This window comes from Erinaceus europaeus, chromosome 9 (assembly GCF_950295315.1).
Source record: "Erinaceus europaeus chromosome 9, mEriEur2.1, whole genome shotgun sequence".
In the NCBI taxonomy this organism is placed as follows: domain Eukaryota; kingdom Metazoa; phylum Chordata; class Mammalia; order Eulipotyphla; family Erinaceidae; genus Erinaceus; species Erinaceus europaeus.
In genome coordinates, this window is record NC_080170.1 from 15,215,795 (window position 1) to 15,240,012 (window position 24,218).

Here is a 24,218-nt window from a genome sequence, read left to right on the forward strand (position 1 = left end):
TTGGCACTATGTGCATTTAACCCAGTCCACTACCGTCCAGCCCCTAAAGTGTTTCTTTTAATTTCTACTTTGCCATTGATTGTTTTGGAGTGTGTTGTTTAATTTCCATGCATTTGTGAAATTTCCAGTTTTCCTCTTATTATTGATTCTTAATTGTACATGTTCATTGTTAGAAAAGTTATTTAATATGATGTTAGTCATCCTGAATTAGGATTTGTTTTGTGCCAGACAGAAAGCTCAGTGGTATAGCACAGGGCCAACAAGCCTGAGGCTCCAGGTTTGATCGCTGGCCTTCTATATGCAGAGGTGATGCTCCAATCACTCTCTCTCCCATTAAAAAGTAAATAAATAGGGGATCCAGCAGTAGCGCAGCAGGTTAAGCACATGTGGTGCAAAGCGCAAGGACCAGCGTAAGGATCCCAGTTTGAGCCCCGGGATCCCCACCTACAGGGGAGTCGCTTCACAGGTGTCTATCTTTCTCTCCCCTCCGTCTTCCCATCCTCTCTCCATTTCTCTCTGTCTTTTTTTTTTTTAATTAATTTATTTTCCCTTTTGTTGCCCTTGTTTTTCATTGTTGTAGTTATTGTTGTTATTGTTGTCATCGTCGTCGGATAGGACAGAGAGAAATGGAGAGAGGAGGGGAAGACAGAGAGGGGGAGAGAAAGACAGACACCTGCAGACCTGCTTCACCGCCTGTGAAGCAACACCCTGCAGGTGGGGAGCCTGGGGCTTGAACCAGGATCCTTATGCTGGTCCTTGTGCTTTGCACCACGTGCGCTTAACCCGCTGCGCTACCTCCCGACTCCCTATTTCTCTCTGTCTTATCCAACAACAAACGACATCAACAACAATAATAACCACAACAAGGCTACAACAACAAGGGCAACAAAAGGGGGGAAAAGTAAATTAATAAACATTAGGTGTTGGTATGCTTCTAATTCTGCTTCTAAAAACCCCTTCTGTTTCATTTGGTTTAATCCCCCCTGCTTAACACTATTCTACCAATAATAATAATAACAATAATAACTACAACAACAATAAAAAAGAAATATAACTAAAATATGCCTACTAGCTATCTACAAAATGGAGGAACCCCCCCCACAACACTTCATCTGCACTATTCCAGCCTTTAGGTCCATGATTGGTCAACAATTTGTTTGGCTTTGTATGTTAACTCTCTTTTCAGCCACCAGGTTCCAGATGCTAGCATGATGCCGACCAGACTTCCCTGGACAGACAGCCCCATCAATGTGCCTTGGAGCTCCACTTCCCCAGAGCCCCACCCTGCTAGGTATAAAGAGAGGCAGGCTGGGAATATGGATCAACCTGTCAATGCCCACGTTCAGCGGGGAAGCAATTACAGAAGCCAGACCTTCCACCTTCTGCATCCCACGAGGATCTTGGGTCCATACTCCTAGAAGGTTAAAGAATAGGAAAGCTATCAGGGGAGGGGATGGGATACATAGTTCTGGTGGTGGGAACTGTGTGAAGTTGTACCCCTCTTATCCTATGGTTTTGTCAATGTTTCCTTTTTATAAATAAAAAAATTAAAATAACAGTCTTATGTTCCATTTTTTGTAATTTATTTATGATTGGATAGAGACAGGGAAAAACTGAGAAGGGATGGGGAGATAGAGAGAGAGAGAGAGAGAGAGAGACACCTGCAGCCCTGCTTCACCACTCCTGAAGCTTTCCCCCTGCAGGTAGGGACCGGGGCTTGAACCTGGACCCTTCTGCACTGTAATGTGTGCTCTTTTTTAAAAAATTTCTTTATTGGGGAATTAAGGTTTTACATTTGACAGTCAATACAATAGTTTCCACATGCATAACATGTAATGTGTGCTCTTAACCAGTTGTACCACCACCTGGCCCCCCACTATGTTCCATTTTTAACAAATTTTACAAAAGAACCAGTCTGTGAAAGATAGCGTGTTGTTGTTGTTTGTTGTTGTTGTTTTCTACTGAGTTAAACAGTTTGCTCTAGTACTTGTAGAGACTTCCCAACCCTGTAGTTGTCACAGTCCTTGCAATGAGGCAGCTGACATGGAGATTAACTGGCAGCAGTGTGTTACATGGTGGCAGTACCAGACACAAGATATCCTGGCTCTTCAGCGCTGGCTGCCAACCCTGCAGCTCTCCAACCCTTTCTTCAGGGCCCCCATCACTTCCCGGTTCCTCAAGCTATAAATGAGGGGGTTGAGCATAGGAGTAAGAACCGTGTAAAAGATAGAGACCACCTTGTCATGGCTCGGGGTTCGGTAGCGTGTAGGCCTCAAGTAAATGAACATGGCTGCCCCATAGAAAAGAGACACAGCCATCAGGTGGGAAGAGCAGGTAGTCAGAGCCTTTTTCTGGGCCTGAGCAGAACGCATACGGAGCACAGTCCCCAGAATTCGAGCATAAGAGGCCACAATGATGGAGAAGGGCAGGAGCAGCATGAAGACACAGCAAGAAAAGAGCAGGGTGTCAAAAAGGGATGTGTCTGCACAGGCCAGCTTCAGTAGAGCTGGCACTTCACAGAAGAAGTGATCCAATTTCCTGGAGCCACAGTAAGGTAAGCTCATAGCTGCCACCATCTGGATCACTCCATCTAGTATCCCAAAGGCCCAAGAGCTCCCAGCAATCTGGAGACAGACTTTCTGACTCACGAGGATGGGATAGTGAAGTGGACGACTAATAGCCACATAGCGATCATAAGCCATGAGTCCCAGCAAGAGCCCCTCAGACCCCACAAGGGACACAAAAAAGCCAATTTGTATGCCACAACCCACAAAGGAGATGGACTTCCTGCTAGACAGGAAGTTGACCGCCATCTTGGGTACAATGTTACAAACCAACATGAGGTCCATGAGGGAGAGCTGACTAAGGAAGAAGTACATGGGTGTATGAAGCCGAGAATCTATGTAGATGAGGAAGATGAGGAGAACATTCCCACAGAGGGCCACTGTAAAGACTATCATGACCACAGAGAAGAGGACAAGGTCAGTCTGGCTATGTGAAAAGATACCCAGGAGGATGAAGCCATCTATAGATGACTGGTTGAACCACATCCCTTTGGCTAAGTTCTTCACAGCCACCTGGGGACACAGAAAAATTCTGAAATTAAGTGTTATGTGTTACAGTCTTATGAATTCTTCAGTCAATTATTTCCTTTGTAATGCTTCAAAGCACAACAGCATAAACTCTTTCACATTTCCATGACACTAGAGGTAGGATCTATGTTAGCTCAGATCTGGGCTACATATCAGTATTTGTATGTTTACTAAGATGCTGAAATGTTTTATGTGTTACATTAGATAATCCTCCATCAGCAGATAAAATCTTGGCTTACTCAGATCACACTGACTTTCTCTTAAGCTGGGATTACATGATGACTAAGTAAACTCTATTTAATAGGAACTGGAAAATTTTTTTATATATTTATTTTTTTAATTTATTCCCTTTTGTTGCCCTTGTTGTTTTATTGTTGTAGTTATTGATGTCATCGTTGTTGCATAGGACAGAGAGAAATGGAGAGAGGAGGGGAAGACAGAGAGGAGGAGAGAAAGACAGACACCTGCAGACCTGCTTCACCGCCTGTGAAGCGACTCCCCTGCAGGTGGGGAGCCGGGGTTCGAACCGGGATCCTTATGCCGGTCCTTGTGCTTTGCGCCACCTGCACTTAACCCACTGCGCTACAGCCCGACTCCCGAACTGGAAAATTTTTATGCCCAATAGATAATTTACATGCATTGCAAAAAAAAAATTCAGTGGAGGCAAGATATCAAAACCCGAACACTGGCAGTGGCACACGTAGGACTACATAATACACACTGAGACACACCCTCACTTGTGGTATTTGCTTTTCATCTCACTGGAATGCCATGAATCTCTCTCTCCCCAGTTTCAGATGTCACATGCCAACCTCCCTTTTTTCCCTGGATATCTTCCCATTAAATACAAAAAAATAAAAAATCTAAAAGGCAAACTTTATACTAATATTAAGCCATACAAAATAAAGTTAAGTTGCAAAGAAAAGTTTTGATTGTATCATTCTTATTAGGACATGAAACAATCATAAAGTTAACACAATTTCCCATTTTAAATAGAATTTTTATTATATTTATTTATTGGATAGAGACAGCCAGAAATTAAGAGGATAGAAAGAGATAGAGAGGAAGAGAGACAGAGAGACACCTGCAGTACTGCTTCACCACTTCCAAAGCTTTCCCCCTGCAGGGGACTGGGGGGTTAAATAGAATTTAAATGTAGATTACAATTACACTATCTAGGAAGATAATCATGTAGAAAGAGTAAGTCTATATTTTTTCCATCAGGGTTGTCACTGGGATTCAGTGTCTGTAAGATTCCATCTCACCTAGCAGGTTTATTTTTCTTTTTTCTAGACGAAGGATGAGAGACAAAGAAAAATAGAAAGGATAAAAAAATAATAATAAATAAATAAATAAAAAGAGTGGTCCAGGAGGTGGCATAGTGGCTAAGGCACTAGACTCTCAAGCATGAGGCCCTGAGTTCAATCCCCAGCAGCACATTTACCAGAGTACTACCCGGTTCTCTCTCTCTCTCTCTTTCTCTCTCTCCCTCCCCTATCTTTCTCATTAATAAATAAATAAAATCTTTTTTTAAAAAAGAAAGAAAGAAAAAAGACAGAGAGGAGAGACATCATCGCACTACTCATAAAGATAACCCTCTATAGGCTTAATCAATATGGTGGTCTGAGACTCGAACCCAGGTCTTCAAATATGGTAACATGTATGCTCTGAGGGTGAGCCACCTGCCAGCTCCCCAGTAAGTCTGTCTCCAGATTAAAATGCCAGGGGCATGGGGAGCTGCAGCCTAAGAGGTGTCACTGGCGGCATAACCCTGAACTTGAATGCATGAGATCCCAATTTCAACCTGTAGCATCAGGTGTGCCTGAGTGATGTTCTATCTATGTATCTCATGTTCAGTATGTAAAGAAATATTTAATCCCTAATGTTTTTTTAATTTATGTATGTATTCCCTTTTGTTGCCCTTGTTTTATTGTTGTAGTTATTATTGTTGTTATTAATGTCATCGTTGTTGGATAGGACAGATTGAAATGGAGAGAGGAGGGAAAGACAGAGAGGGGGAGAGAGAGACAAACACCTGCAGACCTGCTTCACCACCTGTGAAACAACACCCCCGCAGGTGGGGAGCCAGGGACTCGGACTGGGATCCCTATGCAGTCCTTGTGTTTTGCACCACCTGCGCTTAACCCGCTGCGCTACTGCCTGACTATCCCTAATGTTTTTTAATTGTTGTTTCTTCTCTGATATAACATCATTGTAGAAAATTAAATTAAGCACCATGTGATCAGTCTAACTTTAATTCAGACACAGAGGCAAAATGAGTGATTATCTTGAAGCAGTAGACACAGAATACTCAAGATCCCACAAATTATTTAATCTGCTTTCCAAAGGGGAAAGAAAAATTAGCCTTTAAACAGTAACCTCAGTTCTAGCTGAAATGTATTGAGGCTGAGACATTCTGCTGCTTCACAAACCAGCTGTCTTAAACAAAGAAGCGCAGACAAACACTTAACCGGAAATGACTTTTGAATCTGAGGATGTCACTTTTGAGATGGCAGAGTGATGCTCACACATCTGTATCCTGGCAGCTCACCTGGGCTCTGCTGCAGAGGTGGTACAATGAGGTGGCATTTGAGAGGAGGTGATTTTGGCAAGTTGAGGATTGCTCAGCCAAGCCACACTGTTCTCCATCATCTATGGATTTGTCAATAATATCAGAGAAGAAGCAACAATTAAAAAAACATTAGGGAGGGAGTCGGGTAGTAGTGTAGCGAGTTAAGCACACGTGGCGCAAAGCACAAGGACCAGCTTAAGGATCCCAGTTCAAGCCCCTGGCTCCCCACCTGCAGGAGAGTCGTTTCACAAGCGGTGAAGCAGGTCTGCAGGTGTCTATCTCTCTCTCCCCCTCTCTGTCTTCCCCTCCTCTCTCCATTTCTCTCTGTCCTATCCAACAAAGACTACAACAATAAAACAACTAGGGCAACAAAAGGGAATAAATAAATAAATATTTTAAATATGTATCAAAGTTGTTTATTAAAATAAACATTAGGGATTAAATATTTCTTTACATACTGAACATGAGATACATAGAGAGCACCAGAATATCACTCAGGCACACCTGATGCTACAGGTTGAAACCGGGACTTCATGCATTCAAGTTCAGGGTTATGCCGCCAGTGACACCTCTTGGGCTGCAGATCCTCATGCCCCTGGCATTTTAATCTGGAGACAGACTTACTGGGGAGCTGGCAGGTGGCTCACCCTCAGAGCATACATGTTACCATATTTGAGGAGCTGGGGTCGAGTTTTCTCTAATACTGATGGAAGGCATTTGTGGTTCATATAAACCACTTTGTGTGAACAAAAGCAGATGCTTCTCCCTGTAAACTATTACTCTGATCTATTTGTCTTGCAGTCATCACCTCCTCAGTGATGGCTCTCTGAAAGCCGTATTATAACCGTATCTTAGACCCTTTAGTTTTCCCTTGCTCTTGTTTTTCCCATGAAACTTAAATGTCTCAGACTGCCGGGCTGGTGTAGTGGGTCTGCCTGTGGACTCTGAAACTTAACATCTCTTGAAACACACGTGCTTACAATTTCTACTCTTCTCAACCATATCTGGACAGACAGAGACCACGTAAGCACTATGTATTATTCACCATGAGATCAGCTGCCTGGTTCACAGTATAAATTTAGCACACATGTGTTCAGGAATCCCATGAATTGGCTGGTAGTTGCAAATCCCATTTTCTGCAAGTTTCCCCTCTGTCATTTCAAAAGTCCTTACTCTTGATTTAAAAGTCCTAAGATCCCAGAGCTATTCAGTAGATTCCTTTCTAAGAAAGATACCCAGTGACAACGAGAGAAACGTCTTCAGATGTTTACATGAGACAAGAATGTACAGAAGATGGTGGGGGAAGTGTTCGAGTCCACACTATCTCTTTACCAAACCACGATGAAGTGGTTCCATAGGTCTTGCTCTTTGGGTCAGATGCAAAGTAATTTCCACCAAAAACAGAGGTGTCTGCTCTGATCCAAAACCAGGACACACTATGTGAGCTGTATCCCTAAGAGGGGAGCTCATCTAAACCATGCCCAGGAGGAAGTCCCCAGGTGACAAGAGCTAATCACTATTCCTGCAGTCTTCTGGGACCACTTTGGCCATATGGGTCCTACAATTGCCCAACTGGCAAAAATAAACCAGACCTCATAGCAGAAATTTTGCAACGGGAAGTTCTATGGAAAGTAAAGCAGTGGAGTTCTCTCTTTCTCTCTCTCTCTCACTCTCTCTCTCTCTCTCTCTCCTTTTAATTAATTTATGTAACCAGAAACTGCTCAGCTCTGGCTTACGGTGGTGATGAAACTGAATCTGGGACCTGAAACAGGTATGAAAGTCTTTGCATAACCATTATGCTATGTCCTCAGCCTGCCTCTGTCTCTCTCCCTCCCTCTCTCCTTCTCTCTCTATCCCTCCTTCCCTCCCTCTCTCCCTCCTTTTCTCTATCTGAAATTAAAATGAAAAAATGGCCTGGAGCAGTAGAAATAAAAGCATATAAACCCCCTTTCCAGTGCAGCAAAAAGAAGAAGAAAGAGAAGGAAGAGGAGGAGGAGGAGAAGGAGGAGAATCAAGCAGGACTTTCATTAGCCAACCTCATCACCCCCTCAGTTCTCCTTCCTGGGAGCCTTGACTCTAGTCACTACCTCCTCACACAAGGCTCTTCTTCCCGGAGGTTCTCTTCACTGTCCCTTTATCCCTTCCTCACTTTCTGAATGACTTATCCTTTAGGGGCTGTGCACATTTGAAATCCTTTGCTCTCCCACAGCCTTTCCTGCCTTATGTTCCATAGATCACTCACCACTGCCAGGAAGGCTCTCTCTAATTCATATGAATCTGCTTTCCTCTGTCCCAATTGGATTCCGTCATTTTGGATGTCACTTGTGCTCAGCAGGGAGCCCCTGGCTCCTAAAACAGTATCTGATATATATCCTACATTAAAACAGTATCTGATATATATCCTACATTAAAACAGTATCTGATATACATCCTACATTAAAAAGTTGCTAAAGGGCTGATTGTTTTGTGCAAGCAAACTCATGTGCTTATTCCCACTTTACAGGCTCATTGCCTGCCTTCTGACTTCATTCACTTGTCTGGGAGCTCAGTTAATGGCTTCTTTGTTCTTCTCTTTAAAAAAAAAAAAAAAAAAAGACACCTTAAAAGAAGGCAAAAAAAAAAAAAAAAAACTACCTTCACTATATTTTTTCTGGGTGGAGGTGGCTCCATGACCTGTATTAGCTCCTACCTTGCTGCCCCTTCACCCTCAAGTCCTCCCACTCATCCTTTGGCTGACTGTTTTCATGCTCTTAAACCCCAGGAGCCCATCGTTGAGCACCCCCACCCCTGCAAAGAGACAGAAGGAAAGAGGGAAGGAAAGGGTCATTGAGACAGTAAAAAAAAAAAAAAAAGGAAGTAAACATTCAGAGGAGAAGGAGGAGGAGGTGCAAAAACAAATTTAGAAGGTGATGTTCCTTTTTCCCTACCTAAAGAATAAAACCTTATTAGAAGACAGAATAGGAGAGTAAACGCTGATAAACAAATTGAAGGGGAGAAATGAAGCAGCAATAGCTAATCAAAACTATAGAGAAGAGAGAAGGCAGGTAATAGGACAAAGACCCTCACTCACCTCCGAGTGAACATAAACCCAGCAGTTACCCTGCAGAGAAGCTTCTGGAATGGATTCACTTCACCCTCCTCCTTCTGTGTTTGCACTGGGACCAGAGGGACCAGGCTGGAGCCCCCAGATCTCACCTTCCTCAGCCCCTGCCAACCTCCCAGTCAGGGTGTGGGCACTGTCATACAGACACTCAGCTCAGACAGAAGCTGCCTCCTCTCACAAAGGAAAGAGAGAAGGAGACTGATCAAGGAGGTGGTGGTGGGCAGAAGGGGACAAAGCCAAAACCTGTGGACCCATGTCCACCCACCCACACCCACCCACCAGCCACAGTGCCCTCCCTGCCTCTCAGCCTGAGTGCTGCCTGTCTCCCACTGCCCATCAAGTACTTAACACAGAGCCTGAGGGAGGAAGTGCTGCCAACCACCCCAGGGGAGCCTACAAACTCCAGCCCTACAATAGGAGGTCCCCAGCTTGCAATTAAAGAGCATCCATCAGTGAGGGAGCTTGGGGACAAGACCAGAAGGGCCAGTGGGGACAGTGTGAGGGCACCTGGTAGGGGAAGGTCCAGGAGAGTCAGGACACAAGGAGGGACAAGTTTCTTGGTGTTCTGCCGTCAACACAGACACACCCCACAGACACACCCCACACCTCAACACAGACACACCCCACACCTCCCCCAGGATTCCCTTACTGTGTCCCCACCAGTGCCTGCCCCAGTCTCTCCCTGCAGCCTGCACCCCACACCTGTCCTCCTCCACACTAGCCCCTCATCTCCTGAAGGTCCAGTATATACAGAACATGAGATGGGGGCTGTGCTACTTCAGAGATGGAGACTGAGCACAGTCCTGCCCTGAGCACTTCCTGGCCCAGTGGAGGGGAAGAGCGGCCCCTTCAGGAGAGTCCATGGGGCAGGAGCTCCATCCAAGACTGTCCACCATTCTTATGAGGTCAGTGTCTTCACAGTGTGCTGGGGATAGTCTTGTGGGCTAAGCTCTTATGCCTGTCCCCCAGTGTCATCACGGCTGGCTCTCCTTATACTCTCCAGTGTCCCAGTTAGATTATATATAAGAATATTTTTAAATATTAAAAATATTTATTTTTTTATTATTTGATAGAGACAGAGAAATTGAGAGGAGAGAGAGAGATAGAGAGGGAGAAAGATACCTGCAGCCCTGTTTCACCACTTATGAAGTTTTCCCCCTACAGGTGGGGACCAGGGGCTTGATTCTGTGTCTTTACACAGTGTAATGTGAGTGCTTAACCAGGTACATCACCGCCTGGCCTCTATATTTAATATTTTATTGGATAAAGATGGACAGAGGAGACAGAGGGGAGAGAGAGAAAAAGAGATGCCTGCAACACTGCTTTATCAATAATGAAGCTTTCCCCTTGCGGTGGGTACTAGGGATTTGATCCTGGGTCCTTGTGCATGGTAATATGTATGCTCAACCCAGTGTGCCAGTACCTAGCTTCCTAGCTGGTGTATTTCATGGTTACTCTCCTCTTACCTTCATGCTCTCTAGAATAGAGTCAGTTTTCTCACTGGTCAGTGCAGTACAATTCACTTGCCAGATGATTGTCACAGCCTTAATTGATGTTTCCAACTATTTCATTTTCCTTTTATTTGAGAAAGAAGACAGGCCAGAGTACCACTCTGCTATTGGATGCAGCTCTGGGGATCAAACCCAGGACTTGTCACATGCAAGGTATGTACTTGGCCACTAAGCAAGTATGTACTTGGTCCCTAAAGCTGCATATTTTGAGGCATCTCTGTTGTGCAGTTTTGAATTTGTCTGCTTCCTCTGCTGCAGCTCGGGGACCACACCATGGAGGAGTCCTAGAGGGAGGGGCAAGAGGATCAGGGACAGAGGGGAAGAAGGGCCACCTGGCAACCCAGATTAGGCACGTTGGCTTTGGAAGACTTAACAGAACATTTACCACTCATCTTTCTTCTCTTATTCTACTACTTTTTCTTGTATCCAAACTTTCAATGTGCGACGGACCGCTACAGCGGAAGAGCAGCAGGAAGGATCAAGGAACTCCGAAGGCGACTGACTACTGGGTGGGTGAGGAGTCGGCGCAAGGGAGATCTGTTGGAGGGTGAATCCGAGCTCCATTTTTATTCATCCAGTGAGAGTTTATATATCTTTCAGTCTTACATAAACAATATCTGGAACAGAAAGTAAAGCTCATTTCTAGATTAGATGGCCTTGAGATTTTACACAGAAATGTCGTACTTCATGGGGTGATGTATTTCTGAGTAATAGGCTTAGCAGATAGTATTTTGTGTAGAGTTTTTTTTTTATTTAAGAAAGGATTAATTAACAAAACCATAGGGTAGGAGGGGTACAACTCCACACAATTCCCACCGCCCAATCTCCATATCCCACCCCCTCCCCCGATAGCTTTCCCATTCTCTATCCCTCTGGGAGCATGGACCCAGGGTCATTGTGGGTTGCAGAAGGTAGAAGGTCTGGCTTCTGTAATTGCTTCCCCGCTGAACATGGGCATTGACTGGTCGGTCCATACTCCCAGTCTGCCTCTCTCTTTCCCTAGTAGGGTGGGTCTCTGGGGAAGCTGAGCTCCAGGACATATTGGTGGGGTCTTCAATCCAGGGAAGTCTGGCCGGCATCCTGATGACACCTGGAACCTGGTGACTGAAAAGAGAGTTAACATTTTTGTGTAGAGTTTTAACATATTTCATAAGAGGAGGTGAGTAAGTATTACTAAGAATTTTTCCTAAGACTTTATGTATTTGATGACCCATAACTTTGTCCACCTCATCTCCTGTTCATCTGTATCTAATCTGGGAACAGGGACTGTTCATTCCCGATTACACGGCATCATTACCATGTACATAATGAAAACAATAATCAGAGTTTCCAATTTAGATCTGCTCAGGATGCCAAGACCCACTCCCAGAATTCTTCTTCCTTGAGGAGAGTTTTCTAGGGTGCTGACCCTGTCAGACCCATCGTTCTAGATTTGAGTGGGGCGTGGCATCAATGAAGCCATTTTCCTTAATGGAAATTAATCTGGGGCAGGGTAGATAGCATAATGGTTATGCAAAGAGACTCTCATGCCTGAGGCTCCAGAGTCCCAGGTTCAATTCCCCCGTGCCACCATAAGCCAGAGCTGAGCAGTGCTCTGGTATTAAAAATAAAATTTAAAAAAAGATAAATATAAGAAAACTTTAAAAAAAAAAAAAAAGAACTATGACACCACCACCACCCCAGACAATAACTTAGGTCACTTGCATATTAGATGTATGGCCCAGGCAAAAGCTAGTTGGGTCAAGGGACCCTTGGAATATACCTAAAATAGACCTACTAGCTTTTTCCAAAACAGAAACCCCAAATCTTCATCCTCAACATTCCAGCCTTTAGGTTCATGGTTAGTCAACAATTTACTCTGCTTTCTATCTTAACTATTTTTCAGCCACCAGGTTCCAGGTGCTACCATGATTGCAACTGGACTTCGCAGGGCAGACGACCCCACCAGTATGTCCTGGAGCCCTGCTTCCCCAAAGCCCCGCCATACTAGGGAAAGAGAGAGACAGGTTGGGAGTATTGATTGACCTGCCAACGCCCATGTTCAGCAGGGAAGCAATTACAGAAGCCAGACCTTCCACCTTCTGCACCCCACAATGACCTTGGTTCCATACTCCCAGAAGGTTAAAGAATAGGAAATCTATCAGGGGAGGGGAGGGAGTACGAAGTTCTGGTGGTGGGAATTGTGTGGAGTTGTACCCCTCTTATCCTATGGTCTTATCACTGTTTCCATTTTATAAATAACAATTTTTTAAAAAAGTAGAGGTGGGGTTTACATGTTAAAAGCTAGACCTGTAGGTTTCTCTCATTCTCTGTCCAGGTCATCATGTGAGTATGAGCTCTGCTCTATCTCTCTCTTTCTCTCTCACTCTCTCACTCTCTCTCTCTGCCTAAAATGTGAATGCTCTGACGTTTCCCAAATAAAATTGAAAATTCCTGAAAATCAAAAAAGAAAAAAGAAGGAAGCCGGGCGGTAGCGCAGCGGGTTAAGCGCACATGGCACAAAGTGCAAGGACAGGTGTAAGGATCCCGGTTCAAGCCCCCGGCTCCCCACCAGTAGGGGAGTCGCTTCAAAAGGAGTTGAAGCAGGTCTGCAGGTGTCTATCTTTCTCTCCCCCCTCTGTCTTCTCCTCCTCTCTCCATTTCTCTCTGTCCTACCTAACAATGATGACATCAGCAACAACAATAATAACTACAACAACAACGAAAAACAATAAGGACAACAAAAAGGGAAAAATAAATATAAAAACAAGGATTTTTTAAAAAAGAAAAGAAGTTAGTCTGTTGTTCCAGTTGTTAATTATTTATTAATGTTATTGTTATTATTATTATTATTATTACTACTGGGGTACTGACTGTCACTTATGATGGTGCTAGGGATTAAGCCTGGAATCTCAGATCCTCAAGCATGAAAATTATTTCTTTTTAAGCCTTTATTTATTTATTAATGAGAAAGATAGGAGGAGAGAGAAAGAACCAGTTATCACTTTGTTAGATGTGCTGCCAGGGATTGAACTCGGAACCTCATGGTTGAGAGGCTAAAGCTTTACCCACTGTGCCACCTCCTGGACCACACAAATTTTCTTCTTAATTCATTATTGGATAGCAACAGAGAGAAGTTGAGAGTGGAAAGGGAGATGGAGAGAGACACTTGCATCCAAGCTTTATCATTTGTGAAGCTTTCACCCTGAAGGTAGGAACCAGGGGCTTGAAATCAAGTCCTTGGGTGCTTTACTATGTATGCTTAACCAGGTGCACCACGCCCTAGCCCTCTTTCTCTGTAGTATCCAGATTTGGCTTTGGGAGAGACACGTGCAGCACAACTCCAACACACATGAATTTGGCTCCCTGAAGATGAGAACCAGGAGCTTGAGCCTGGCCCCTGTGTATGGTACTATGTACACTGCACCAGGGAAGCATATGTCTCTCTACTCTTGTTCTCCCTATTTCTCTGTTCCTCATCCTTTATCAAAAAAGGGGACAAAAGTGAGGTGAGGGCTGCAAGGAACAATGACACTGCACAGGCTCTGAGCCCTAGTGATAATCTGGTGGCAAAGCAAAACAAACAAATAACATCAATGTGAATTTCACTGGTATGTTGCATTCTTAAGTGTGTTTTGACTCTTTTTTTTTTTCTCCAGGGCTATTGCTGGGCTCGGTGCCTGCACCATGAATCCACTGCTCCTGGAGGCCATTTTCCCCCCTTTGTTGCCCTTCTTGTTGTAGCCTCGTTGTGGTCATTATTATTCCCATTGTTGACGTTGTTCGTTGTTGGATAGGTCAGAGAGAAATGGAGAGAGGAGGGTAAGACAAAGAGGGGGAGAGAAAGATAGACACCTGCAGACCTGCTTCACCACCTGTGAAGAGACTCCCCTGCAGGTGGGGAGCCGGGGGCTCGAACCAGGATCCTTATGCTGGTCCTTGCACTTTGCACCACGTTCATGACTCCCTCTATATATTTTTTTTACCAGAGCACTATTCAGCTCTGGTTTATGGTGGTGTGGGATTTGACTTTGGAATCTCAGGCATAACAGTCTGTTTGCATAACCATTATGCTATCTCCCTCAACCACATTTTGATTTTAGTATGTATTATGTCACCTTTTTTTAACTTTGAGCTTATTTATTTTATTTTATTTTATTTTATTTTATTTTATTTTATTTCAGTTTTTTTTTTTTTTACCAGGGTACTTCTTGCTCAGCTTTGGTTTATGGTCACGGTGGTGATAGGGAAGTGTTTGAACCTGGATTCAAGCTTGAAAGTCTTTTTGTACAACCACTATGCTGTTTCCCCCACTTATTCTTTTTTTTTCCCCTTTTTGTTGCCCTTGTTGTCTTATTGTTGTTGTAGTTATTATTGTTGTTATTGATCCATCGTTGTTACATAGGACAGAGAGAAATGGAGAGAGGAGGGGAAGACAGAGAAGGGGAGAGAAAGATAGACACCTGCAGACCTGCTTCACCACCTGTGGAGCGACTCCCCTGCAGGTGGGGAGTCAGGGGCTTGAACCGGGATCCTTACTCTGGTCTTTGTGCTTTGCGCCACATGCACTTAGCCCGCTGCGCTACTGCCTGACTCTCTCCCCCACTTATTCTTTCTTCATTTTAAATGAGAAAGTATCATGGTAGAAAATATTCTTTTTGATGCAATTTTGCTAAGCTACATAAAACAATGATTTTATTATGTAAAAAACATATTCAAATAATTGATCTCTTTCATGGAATGGATATTGGTGAGCTCTTACCCTATTTCCACATGTTGAACCTCTAACTCCCAGTATGAGTCTTGCTGGACTAAGAAGGTAATTAAGATGTACACATATATAATGCTGGGGCCCTGGACCAATAGGATGAGTGTCCTAGTACAAAAGTTTGTCTTTGTCTCTGTAACTACTCAAAAGAACATGTGAGGACAAAAATGCCCATTTGTAAGTCAGGAGAGAGAGTTCACACCAGAAACTGAACTCTGCCAGAAACTTGGTCTCAGAATAGTCAGTTCTTCAAACTCTGAGAAACTTAAGTTCCTGTGATTTAAGCCATGCAGCCTATTATCTTGCCGTGGGACTCTAAGGAGACTAGTGCGATACTCATCATTCAAAGACCCCCAGGAAAGTTTCTACTGTCAAACAGAATAGGAAACTGCATTTCTCATCAGAAGTTGATGTGTCCTTTATGGTTAAGGTTGCCTTGAAGTGACAGAAAATTCCCGAAATAACAGGCTAGAAGTTACTTTGCACAACAGTTCAATACAACCCTATAACACATTCCTTCCTAGACCCTCATACTGAGGTCCTTCTTTACCTCCATGCTGCAGCAGCATCAACGCACCTAACTCTGCTTGATTACGCTGATATTTCACTTCTCTGCTCCACCTGTAAAAGGACACTCAAAAGAACCCTGCCTTGAGTCTGTCCCGAGAAAGAGGCTGGCACCTGCAGATCTGGGCGGATGCTCATTGTCTACAACCCTTGCAGGCTTGGTTCCATGGAGCTGAGCCAGACAGAGATCTCCAGGGAGAGCCGAGCTTGGGATGTGTTTTCCAGGGAGACTACAGATGTAGATGAATATAGAAGTAGTGCTTAGAGAATTCCTAAATTGTGAGAGAAACTGGCACAGTTGGTTTTGACAAAGGAAGAACAATGGGCAGCTACTGACAGAGTCAAGACGTTGTAAAGGAAGTACATTGAAGTACCAGGCCTCTTGGAAAACCCATGTGTGAAGATAATCTGTGTGAAAGGACAGAAATCTAAGAGTTAGGGACAGAAGAAGGAAGTGTTACAGGACGGCAGCTAGGAAGTGTTCACCCATGTTAGAAATGGTCACTGTTGACTTCTCTGAAGGTGAGGAAGGCATTCAGCATCTATCAACATGGAGAGATGAGTGATGACAGACATACGGATAAATGTCTAACAAGACAGACAGGAAGAAAGACAGTTGGATAGACACATAGGTTACAGACATATACACATACTGGCTGAGTGCTCATTGCAGCAGCACATATACTAAAATGGGAACAATGCACAGAAGATTAGCATGGGCCCTGTGCAAGGATGACACACAAATTCTTGAAATATTCCATAGCAAAATTAAAATGAGAGAGAAAGAGAGAGGCTGGGTGGTGGCACACACCAGTTGAGTGCATATGTTACAATGTGCAAGGACCTGGGTTCTAGCCTCTGGTCTCCACCTGCAGGAGGAAAGCTTTGTGAGTGGTGAAGCATTGTTGCAGGTATCTCTTTGTCTCTCTCCCTCTCTATCACTCCCCTTCTCTCTCAATTTCTAGATGTCTCTATCCAATAAATAAAGATAATTTTAAAAGATATATTTGTTGATCCATAGACTATATACTGAATGTTGGACATCTCAGTCTAGAGGACACTAATGGATGGATAGTCCTTAACAGGGTGATCCATTGCCCCATATCCAAGATCCTTCTTCCCATCCCAACAAACAAGAAAAGAGATCCCTAGAACTCAGAGTGAAAAAAGCAAGAGAGAGTGGAGTACATAGCATAATGGTAATGCAAACGGCTTTCATATCTGATGTTCTAAAGTTACAGGTTCAATCCCCAGCACTACCATAAGTCAAAGCTGACCAGTGCTCTGGCAAAAAAAAAAAAAAAAAAAAGAAAGGAAGAAAAAAAGAACCCACTCCCCCCAACAAACAAAAACTTTCATGCCTAAGGCTCTAAAGTCCCAGGTTCAATCCCCCACACCAAACACCATAAGCCAGAGTATTCAGGTCTATCTTTAATTAAAAAAAAATTAAATCAGAGGAAAGAGTCAAAGGACAAGTGCTTTTCCTCTTTACTACAGTGTGGTTCCTGATTCCCATTTGACCTGAGCAAAACAGAGGCAACGAGAGATATTTTGAATTGGATGAGAGACTTAGATTCTGACTTGGATGAAGTTGCATCACCGCTGCCTTAGAAGTGGGACTTGAATAGGCAAACCATATTAGACGTATGCCTGAAGCCAACCAGGAACTCTGGGATCAATTACTCTTCAATGTGAAGGTGGTCCTACTTAAATGCAAAGCTGTTTCTTGTTTGCAAGCACCATGCGTTACATAGTCCATAAGTCCAGTAGAGTAGCAGTAACCTACCAGGTTTCACATGGCAGAACAGAGTGAATTGGCAGCTGTACAGTGGTTTGAAGGAGCTCAGAGAGGTTGAATGTGGTCATGGATTGAACGCATGGAGAGTTGCAGTAATAAGAATGAGCTCTAGATGGGTCTTTGTAGAGTGAGTTAAGTTTCAATAGAAAAAGACAACACAAAGCAGGTAAAATGTTAAAGCAGAATCATTTGCCCAAGAACGTGGTGGTACAGTGAGAAACAGACTAGCTCAGTGAGTGGGAGAGGGAGAGCAGAGGGCATGAGACTATAAGATGATTGTAGGGAATTTCTTCAAAAACCAAATTGGTGAGCCTAGCACAAAAGCATGGTGTTCCCAGGTTTCCCCTCCTTTGTTTTCCCCTCTCCTCCCTTCAATCCTTTCCCCCAATCCCTCTGACCTAATCTCTTGTCTATGTATCTATCTCTAAGTGAAGGTTCCCCTCCTCCCCACCTCACCCCCAAGAATTAATTTTATTTATTTATTTTATTTATGCTTCTAGGGTTACCACTGGGGCTCAGTACTTGAACTATGAATCCACTGCTCCTAGAGGTCATTTTTTCCCCATTTTTGTTGCCCTTATTGCTATTATTATTGTTGTTGTTATTGCTGTTGTTGGTGGTGGATAGAACAGAGAGAAATTGAGAGAGAAGGGGAAGACAGAGAGGGGCAGAGACAGACACCTGCAGACCTGCTTTACTGCTTGTGATCGTCCTGCAGGTGGGGAGTCGGGGGCTCCAACCAGGGTCCTTACGCAGTACTTGTCAGTATTTGCACTTTGTGCCATGTGCATTTAATCCACTGCACTACCACTGGGCACCCTAAAATTTTTTATTATCTTTATTTTATTTATTTTGCATAGAGATGAAAGCAATAGGACACGGGTTGATAGAGAGGGAGAGACAGAGAGAAACCTGCAGCACTGCTTCACCACTTGCAAAGCATTCCCCCAGCAGGGGTCTTGTGCACTGTAGCATGTGCACTCAACCAGGTGTGCCATCACCCAGACCCATTTTTTCTAAGTAGAAAAACATACTTTCTTGCTATTGGGAAAATAAAAATGAAACCAGTAGGATAAAACTGAAGAATTAAAAGGAAAAACACATGTGTGATGTGGCTGGTCCCTTGGTTTCCAATGAATTGAGTATTTTGAGAATGAACGTGCTTCCAGGGACAGAGTCCCCTCTCCCCACCAAAGTCATCATCGATTTGTCCTACAACCTGGAGAGTGAAAGGAGAGCCACTTGTGATGACACTAGGGGACAGATTGCTCTAGGGCGTAACAGTTTAGCCCAAAGGACGGCATTGAGCTCACAGAAATGGCGGACAGCCCCATGTGTTGTTAAAGTTCAGGGCTCCAGTAGGCAGGGTTAGCGTCGCGGTGGTAGAGAGAGACTCGCGGACACATGGCTGGGCTGAGTAGCTGCAGTTTAATCTTTATTCACGAACGGGCAAATCACCACACCATGTGCTTCTCCATCATTCTCCCTCTGCGGCTGCTGCTGGGACTCTGGACATCCTTAGCATAGGGGGCGGGGAGAAAGAGCGGTGTGAAACTAGCAAGGGCCAAACCAATTCTCTCAGAGTTGGGGGGAAGGGGAACAAACCAATATGAAACATAGCAACACCCATGGACTCTCCTGAAGGGGGGTGCTCTTCCCCTCCACTGGGCCAGGAAGTGCTCAGGGCAGGACTGTGCTCAGTCTCCACCTCTGATGTAGCACAGCCCCCACCTCATGTTCTGTATATCCTGCACCTTCAAAAGATGAAGGGCTGGTGTGGGGGAGGACAGGTACAGGCTGCAGGGGGAGGCTGGGGAAGGCACTGGTGGGGACACAGTGAGGGCTCCCTGGGGGAGGTGTGGGGTGTGTCTGCGTTGAGGTGTGGGGTGTGTCTGTGTTTCTTGTGCACCAAGAAACTTGTCCCTCCTTGTGTCCTGACTCCCCTGGATCTTCCACTACCAGGTGCCCTCACACTGTCCCCACTGGCCCTTCTGGTCTTGTCCCCAAGCTCCCTCACTGATGGATGCTCTTTAATTGCAAGCTGGGGACCTCCTATTGTAGGGCTGGAGTTTGTAGGCTCCCCTGGGGTGGTTGGCAGCACCTCCTCCCTCAGGCTCTGTGTTAAGTACTTGATGGGCAGTGGGAGACAGGCAGCACTCAGGCTGAGAGGCAGGGAGGGCACTGTGGCTGGTGGGTGGGTGTGGGTGGGTGGACATGGGTCCACAGGTTTTGGCTTTGTCCCCTTCTGCCCACCACCACCTCCTTGATCAGTCTCCTTCTCTCTTTCCTTTGTGAGAGGAGGCAGCTTCTGTCTGAGCTGAGTGATCTATATGACAGTGCCCACACCCTGACTGGGAGGTTGGCAGGGGCTGAGGAAGGTGAGATCTGGGAACTCCAGCCTGACCTCTCTGACCCTGCCAGTGCAAACACAGAAGGAGGAGGGTGAAGTGAATCCATTCCAGAAGCTTCTCTGCAGGGTAACTGCTGGGTTTATGTTCACTTGGAGGTGAGTGAGGGTCTTTCTCCAGTCCCTCTTGCTTTATCTCTCTACTTCTTTTTATCACCTTTTCCTCTTCCTCCTATTCTCTCCTTCATTGTTTTGTTTTGTTTTGTTTTGTTTTGTGGAGAATGGAGATTCACCTTCTGTTCTCTCTCTTTCTGTGTGTGTGTGTGTGTGTGTGTGTGTGTGTGTGTGTGTGTGTGTGTGTGTGTTACTTAATGGATAGAGACAGACAGAAAAACTGAGAAGGGAGAGAGATACAGAGAGAGAGACATCTCTGGAAGAGCCCTGTGTGAGGAAGTGGCAGCTATGGCCAAGGCCCCCAAACTGGCTGTGATGGTGGCTGGCTGATGAAAGTCCCGCTTGATTCTTGAAGCATCCTGGCTTTTATTCCTGTGGATAGCGATTCACTCCAGTTCTCAGAGTCACATAAAATAGGTTGAGGTGAAGATGAGCTGGGGAGATAGGGGCCAGGTGGTGGTGCTCCTGGTTAAGCGCAAAGACCTGCAAAAGGATCCCGGGTAGAGCCCCTGGCTCCCCACCTGCAGGGATGTCGCTTCACAAGTGGTGAAACAGGTCTGCAGGTGTCTGTCTTTCCCTCCTCCTCTCTGTCTTCCTCTCCTCTCTCCATTTCTCTCTGTCCTATCCAACAACAATGATATCAATAACAACAACAATAATAACTGCAACAGTGAAAAATAACAAGGGCAACAAAAGGGAAAATAATTTTTTAAAAAATACTTTCATAAAATAAAAACTGCCACTTTTATCTAGAGTGCTGTTTGGATTTTTGTTGTTGTTGTTTATTTATTTATTCTCTTTTGCTGCCATTGTTGTTTCATTGTTGTGGTTATTATTGTCATCATTGTTGGATAGGACAAAGAGAAACAGAGAGAGGAGGGGAAGACAGAGGGGGGAGAGAAAGATAGACACCTGAAGACCTGCTTCACATTCTGTGAAGCGACTCCCCTGCAGGTGGGAAGCCGGGGGCTCAAACCGGGATCCTTACTCCGGTCCTTGTGCTTTGTGCCACCTGCGCTTAACCTGCTGCACTACCACCCAACTCCCTCTAATTTTGTATTTTTCATTCACCTTGGGTTCAGATACTGTGAGTACCAACAGGAAATTTTGATTCTCTCTCTCTCTCTCTCTCTCTCTCTCTTTCTTTCTATCTTTCTCGCTCTTTCTCTCCATATTTGACTTATATTTTGTCCACAGAAAATCAGGCTATTGTTCTTGTTCCATTACATAGTAGGAATTTAGAATAAAATCTGGCACCTAGATCAAAGGAAATTCCTTTGCACTGACATTACCCAAATCAAATATTTGGAGCTTGGTTAGAGTAGTGACTGAATGGTATAGACAACTAAGTTCATGATATCAGTCAGAGAGATTTTACAGAGAAGCTGAGCTGTGCTGCCCCTGGTTAAGCACACAAAGGAATAAATCTCTTGGATTTCTGCCACAGATGGCTGGGTAGCTATTTCCTGTGCTTGCTTAGTTTATCTTCTGCTGAGGCAGGGTGATTCTGGGATTGCTTTAAAAGTCACAGCACAACTGAGACCTCATTGTTCCAAGGACATTTGGACACCAGATCATTGCCTTCTCCCCATTGTCCTTGTGCTTCCCTGTCACCTATGATGTAACTGACAACAATGGCATGCAATTTCAACTCTGCCTTCTCAAGTGGGGCTCTGAGAGCACTTCCTTGATCTAGTGATAAATATTACAGGGTGGCTCTCATGATTTAAAAAAAAAAAAAACTCTCAAAACACTGAGAAAAATACACTACAGAGAACTCATGTTTATTCTCTTCCATCCCCCTCCCTTTTTTCTTTTTTTCTTTTTTCTGCTCAACTCTGGTTTATGCTGGTGCAGGGGGATTGAAACTGAGACTTTGGAACCTCAGACATGGAAGTCTCTTTGCATAACCATTATACTGTATACTCCACCCCCCCACACCCATTTCTAAAACATCTATATATCAGATCTTGAACTGAGGTGTTCAAGTCCTGTTACAAAGACTTTGTCAAGTCCTTGTTACCTCATAAAAGACAATGTCACATGAAAAAGCAAGATTTTGTTTGCTTAGTGGTTCTATGATACAAAAACCTCTTTCTCTTCTTCTTGGTAAGGATACATAATAATATGGGCATGTGGTCCTATACCTTAAGCTGGAAGGATTCCTTCTCCTATTAGGTGGGAATATGAAAGTGATCATGTCCCAAAGCTTATATTCTTAAGTGCTTATAAGTTACAAAAAAAAAAAAACCAAAACTGACTGACTAGCAATGTGAAATGCAAATATCAGTGAAGTGTGTTTTGGGTTTTTGTTTGTTTGTTTGTTTGTGTCCAGGTGGGGTAGAAATATCAACCAAGCCATGGAAATATGGTGGAACCAATCATCCACAGATGACTTCATCCTCTTGGGAATCTTTTCCAATAGCCAGACTGACGTTGTCCTCTTCTCTGTGGTCATGATGGTCTTCACAGTGGCCCTCTGTGGGAATGTTCTCCTCATCTTCCTCATCTACACAGATTCTCGACTTCATACACCCATGTACTTCTTCCTCAGTCAGCTCTCCCTCATGGACCTCATGTTGGTCTGTACCAATGTACCCAAGATGGCGGTCAACTTCCTGTCTGGCCGGAAGTCCATCTCCTTTGTGGGTTGTGGAGTACAAATTGGCCTTTTTGTCTGTCTTGTAGGGTCTGAGGGGCTCTTGCTGGGACTCATGGCTTATGATCGCTACGTAGCCATTGGCCACCCACTTCACTATCCCATCCTCATGAGTCACAGGCTCTGTCTCCAGATTGTCGGGAGCTCCTGGGCGTTTGGAGTAATAGATGGTGTGATCCAAATGGTAGTAGTAATGACCTTCCCCTACTGTGGTCTGAGGGAAGTGAACCACTTCTTTTGTGAGATGCTATCCTTATTGAAGCTGGCCTGTATAGACACATTCATTTTTGAGAATGTGATATTTGTTTGCTGTGTCTTCATGCTGCTCCTGCCCTTCTCCATCATTGTGGCCTCCTATGCTCGAATCCTGAAGGTTGTGCTCCATATGCGTTCTGCTCAGGCAGGTAAAAAGGCTCTGGCCACCTGTTCCTCTCACCTGACGGCTGTATCACTCTTCTATGGGGCAGCCATGTTCATCTACCTGAGGCCCAGGCGCTACCGGACCCCAAGTCATGACAAGGTGGTCTCTATCTTCTATATACTCCTTACTCCCATGCTTAATCCCCTCATTTATAGCTTGAGGAACCGGGAAGTGATGGGAGCTCTGAGGAGGACAATGGAACATTGCAGGGTTAGCAGCCAGCACTGAGGGGCCAGGAAACTTTCTGCTCAGTGCTGCCACTTTGTGGTCCACTGTTGCTGAGTTAATAGTCTCCATGTCAGTCTCAATTTACTCACTGAGATGGGGAAGTCTTTGAGACTTCAATCAACTCTTTGACTTGACTGAAAAACTAGCTCTTCCCCTATCTTTCACGGACTAATTGTAAAATACAGTACAGGCTGAGACGGCGATACACCTGGTTAAGTGCACACGTTCACATTCAGTGTGCAAGGATTCAGGGTTCCCACCTGCATGGGAGAAACTTCCCAAGTGGTAGAATAGTGCTGCAGCTGTGTGGGCCACTTCCCTCTCAATTTCTCACTGTCTCTACCCAATTTTTTTTTTATTTAAGAAAGGATTAATTAACAAAACCATAGGGTAGGAGGGGTACAACTCCACACAATTCCCACCACCCAATCTCCATATCCCACCCCCTCCCCTGAGAGCTTTTCCATTCTCTATCCCTTGGGGAGCATGGACCCAGGTCTACCCAATTTTTTTTTAATCTTGATAAAAGAATACACTAAAATAGAATGTGGGGGGGGGGTCGGACGGTGGTACAGTGGGTTAAGCGCTTATGGTGCCAAGCTCAAGGACCGGCAGAAGGATCCTGATTGGAGCCCCGTGTTTGAGCCCCCCAGCCCCCCACCTGCAGAGGAGTCGCTTCACAAGTGGTGAAGCAGGTCTGCAGATGTCTGTCTTTCTCTCCCCCTCTCTGTCTTCCCCTCCTCTCTCCATTTCTCTCTGTCCTATTCAACAATGATGACATCAAGAATAACAACAATAATAACTACAACAACAATAAAACAAGGGCAACAAAAGGGGGAAAGCAAATTAAAAATATTAAGTTAAATTAAATGTAGGACCTTATAAACTATAGCACTATTTAAAGAAATGCAGTGAGGGACTGCTACCATGTATTAATTTAAACTGGAATCACTCTATCAGAGGATGCACCTAACTCGCTAAATGTGTTTGTGATTCTAT

At 44.5% G+C, this 24,218-nt stretch overlaps 2 protein-coding genes and 1 non-coding gene across 3 annotated transcripts; 2 read left to right on the forward strand and 1 right to left on the reverse strand.

The window, feature by feature from the left end:
* Positions 1–2,108: 2,108 nt before the first annotated feature.
* On the reverse strand, positions 2,109–3,065 carry LOC103117180 (olfactory receptor 2V1). The gene has a single exon (XM_007527191.3). It carries the CDS (start codon positions 3,048–3,050, stop codon positions 2,109–2,111), a length of 942 nt encoding a protein of 313 aa, XP_007527253.2. The 5' UTR covers positions 3,051–3,065.
* Positions 3,066–16,252: 13,187 nt separating this feature from the next.
* LOC132540560 (U6 spliceosomal RNA) lies at positions 16,253–16,359 on the forward strand. The gene has a single exon (XR_009551759.1). It is a non-coding gene; the product is annotated as a U6 spliceosomal RNA (small nuclear RNA).
* A 5,912-nt stretch (positions 16,360–22,271) lies between these two features.
* LOC103117131 (olfactory receptor 2V2-like) lies at positions 22,272–23,219 on the forward strand. Its single transcript, XM_007527145.2, has one exon. It carries the CDS (start codon positions 22,272–22,274, stop codon positions 23,217–23,219), a length of 948 nt encoding a protein of 315 aa, XP_007527207.1.
* The last annotated feature ends 999 nt before the right edge of the window (positions 23,220–24,218 follow it).

Coding starts and splice junctions, on each gene's coding strand:
- LOC103117131 (XM_007527145.2), top strand. CDS start 22,272: ATGGAAATATGGTGGAACCAATCATCCACAGATGACTTCATCCTCTTG.
- LOC103117180 (XM_007527191.3), bottom strand. CDS start 3,050: ATGTGGTTCAACCAGTCATCTATAGATGGCTTCATCCTCCTGGGTATC.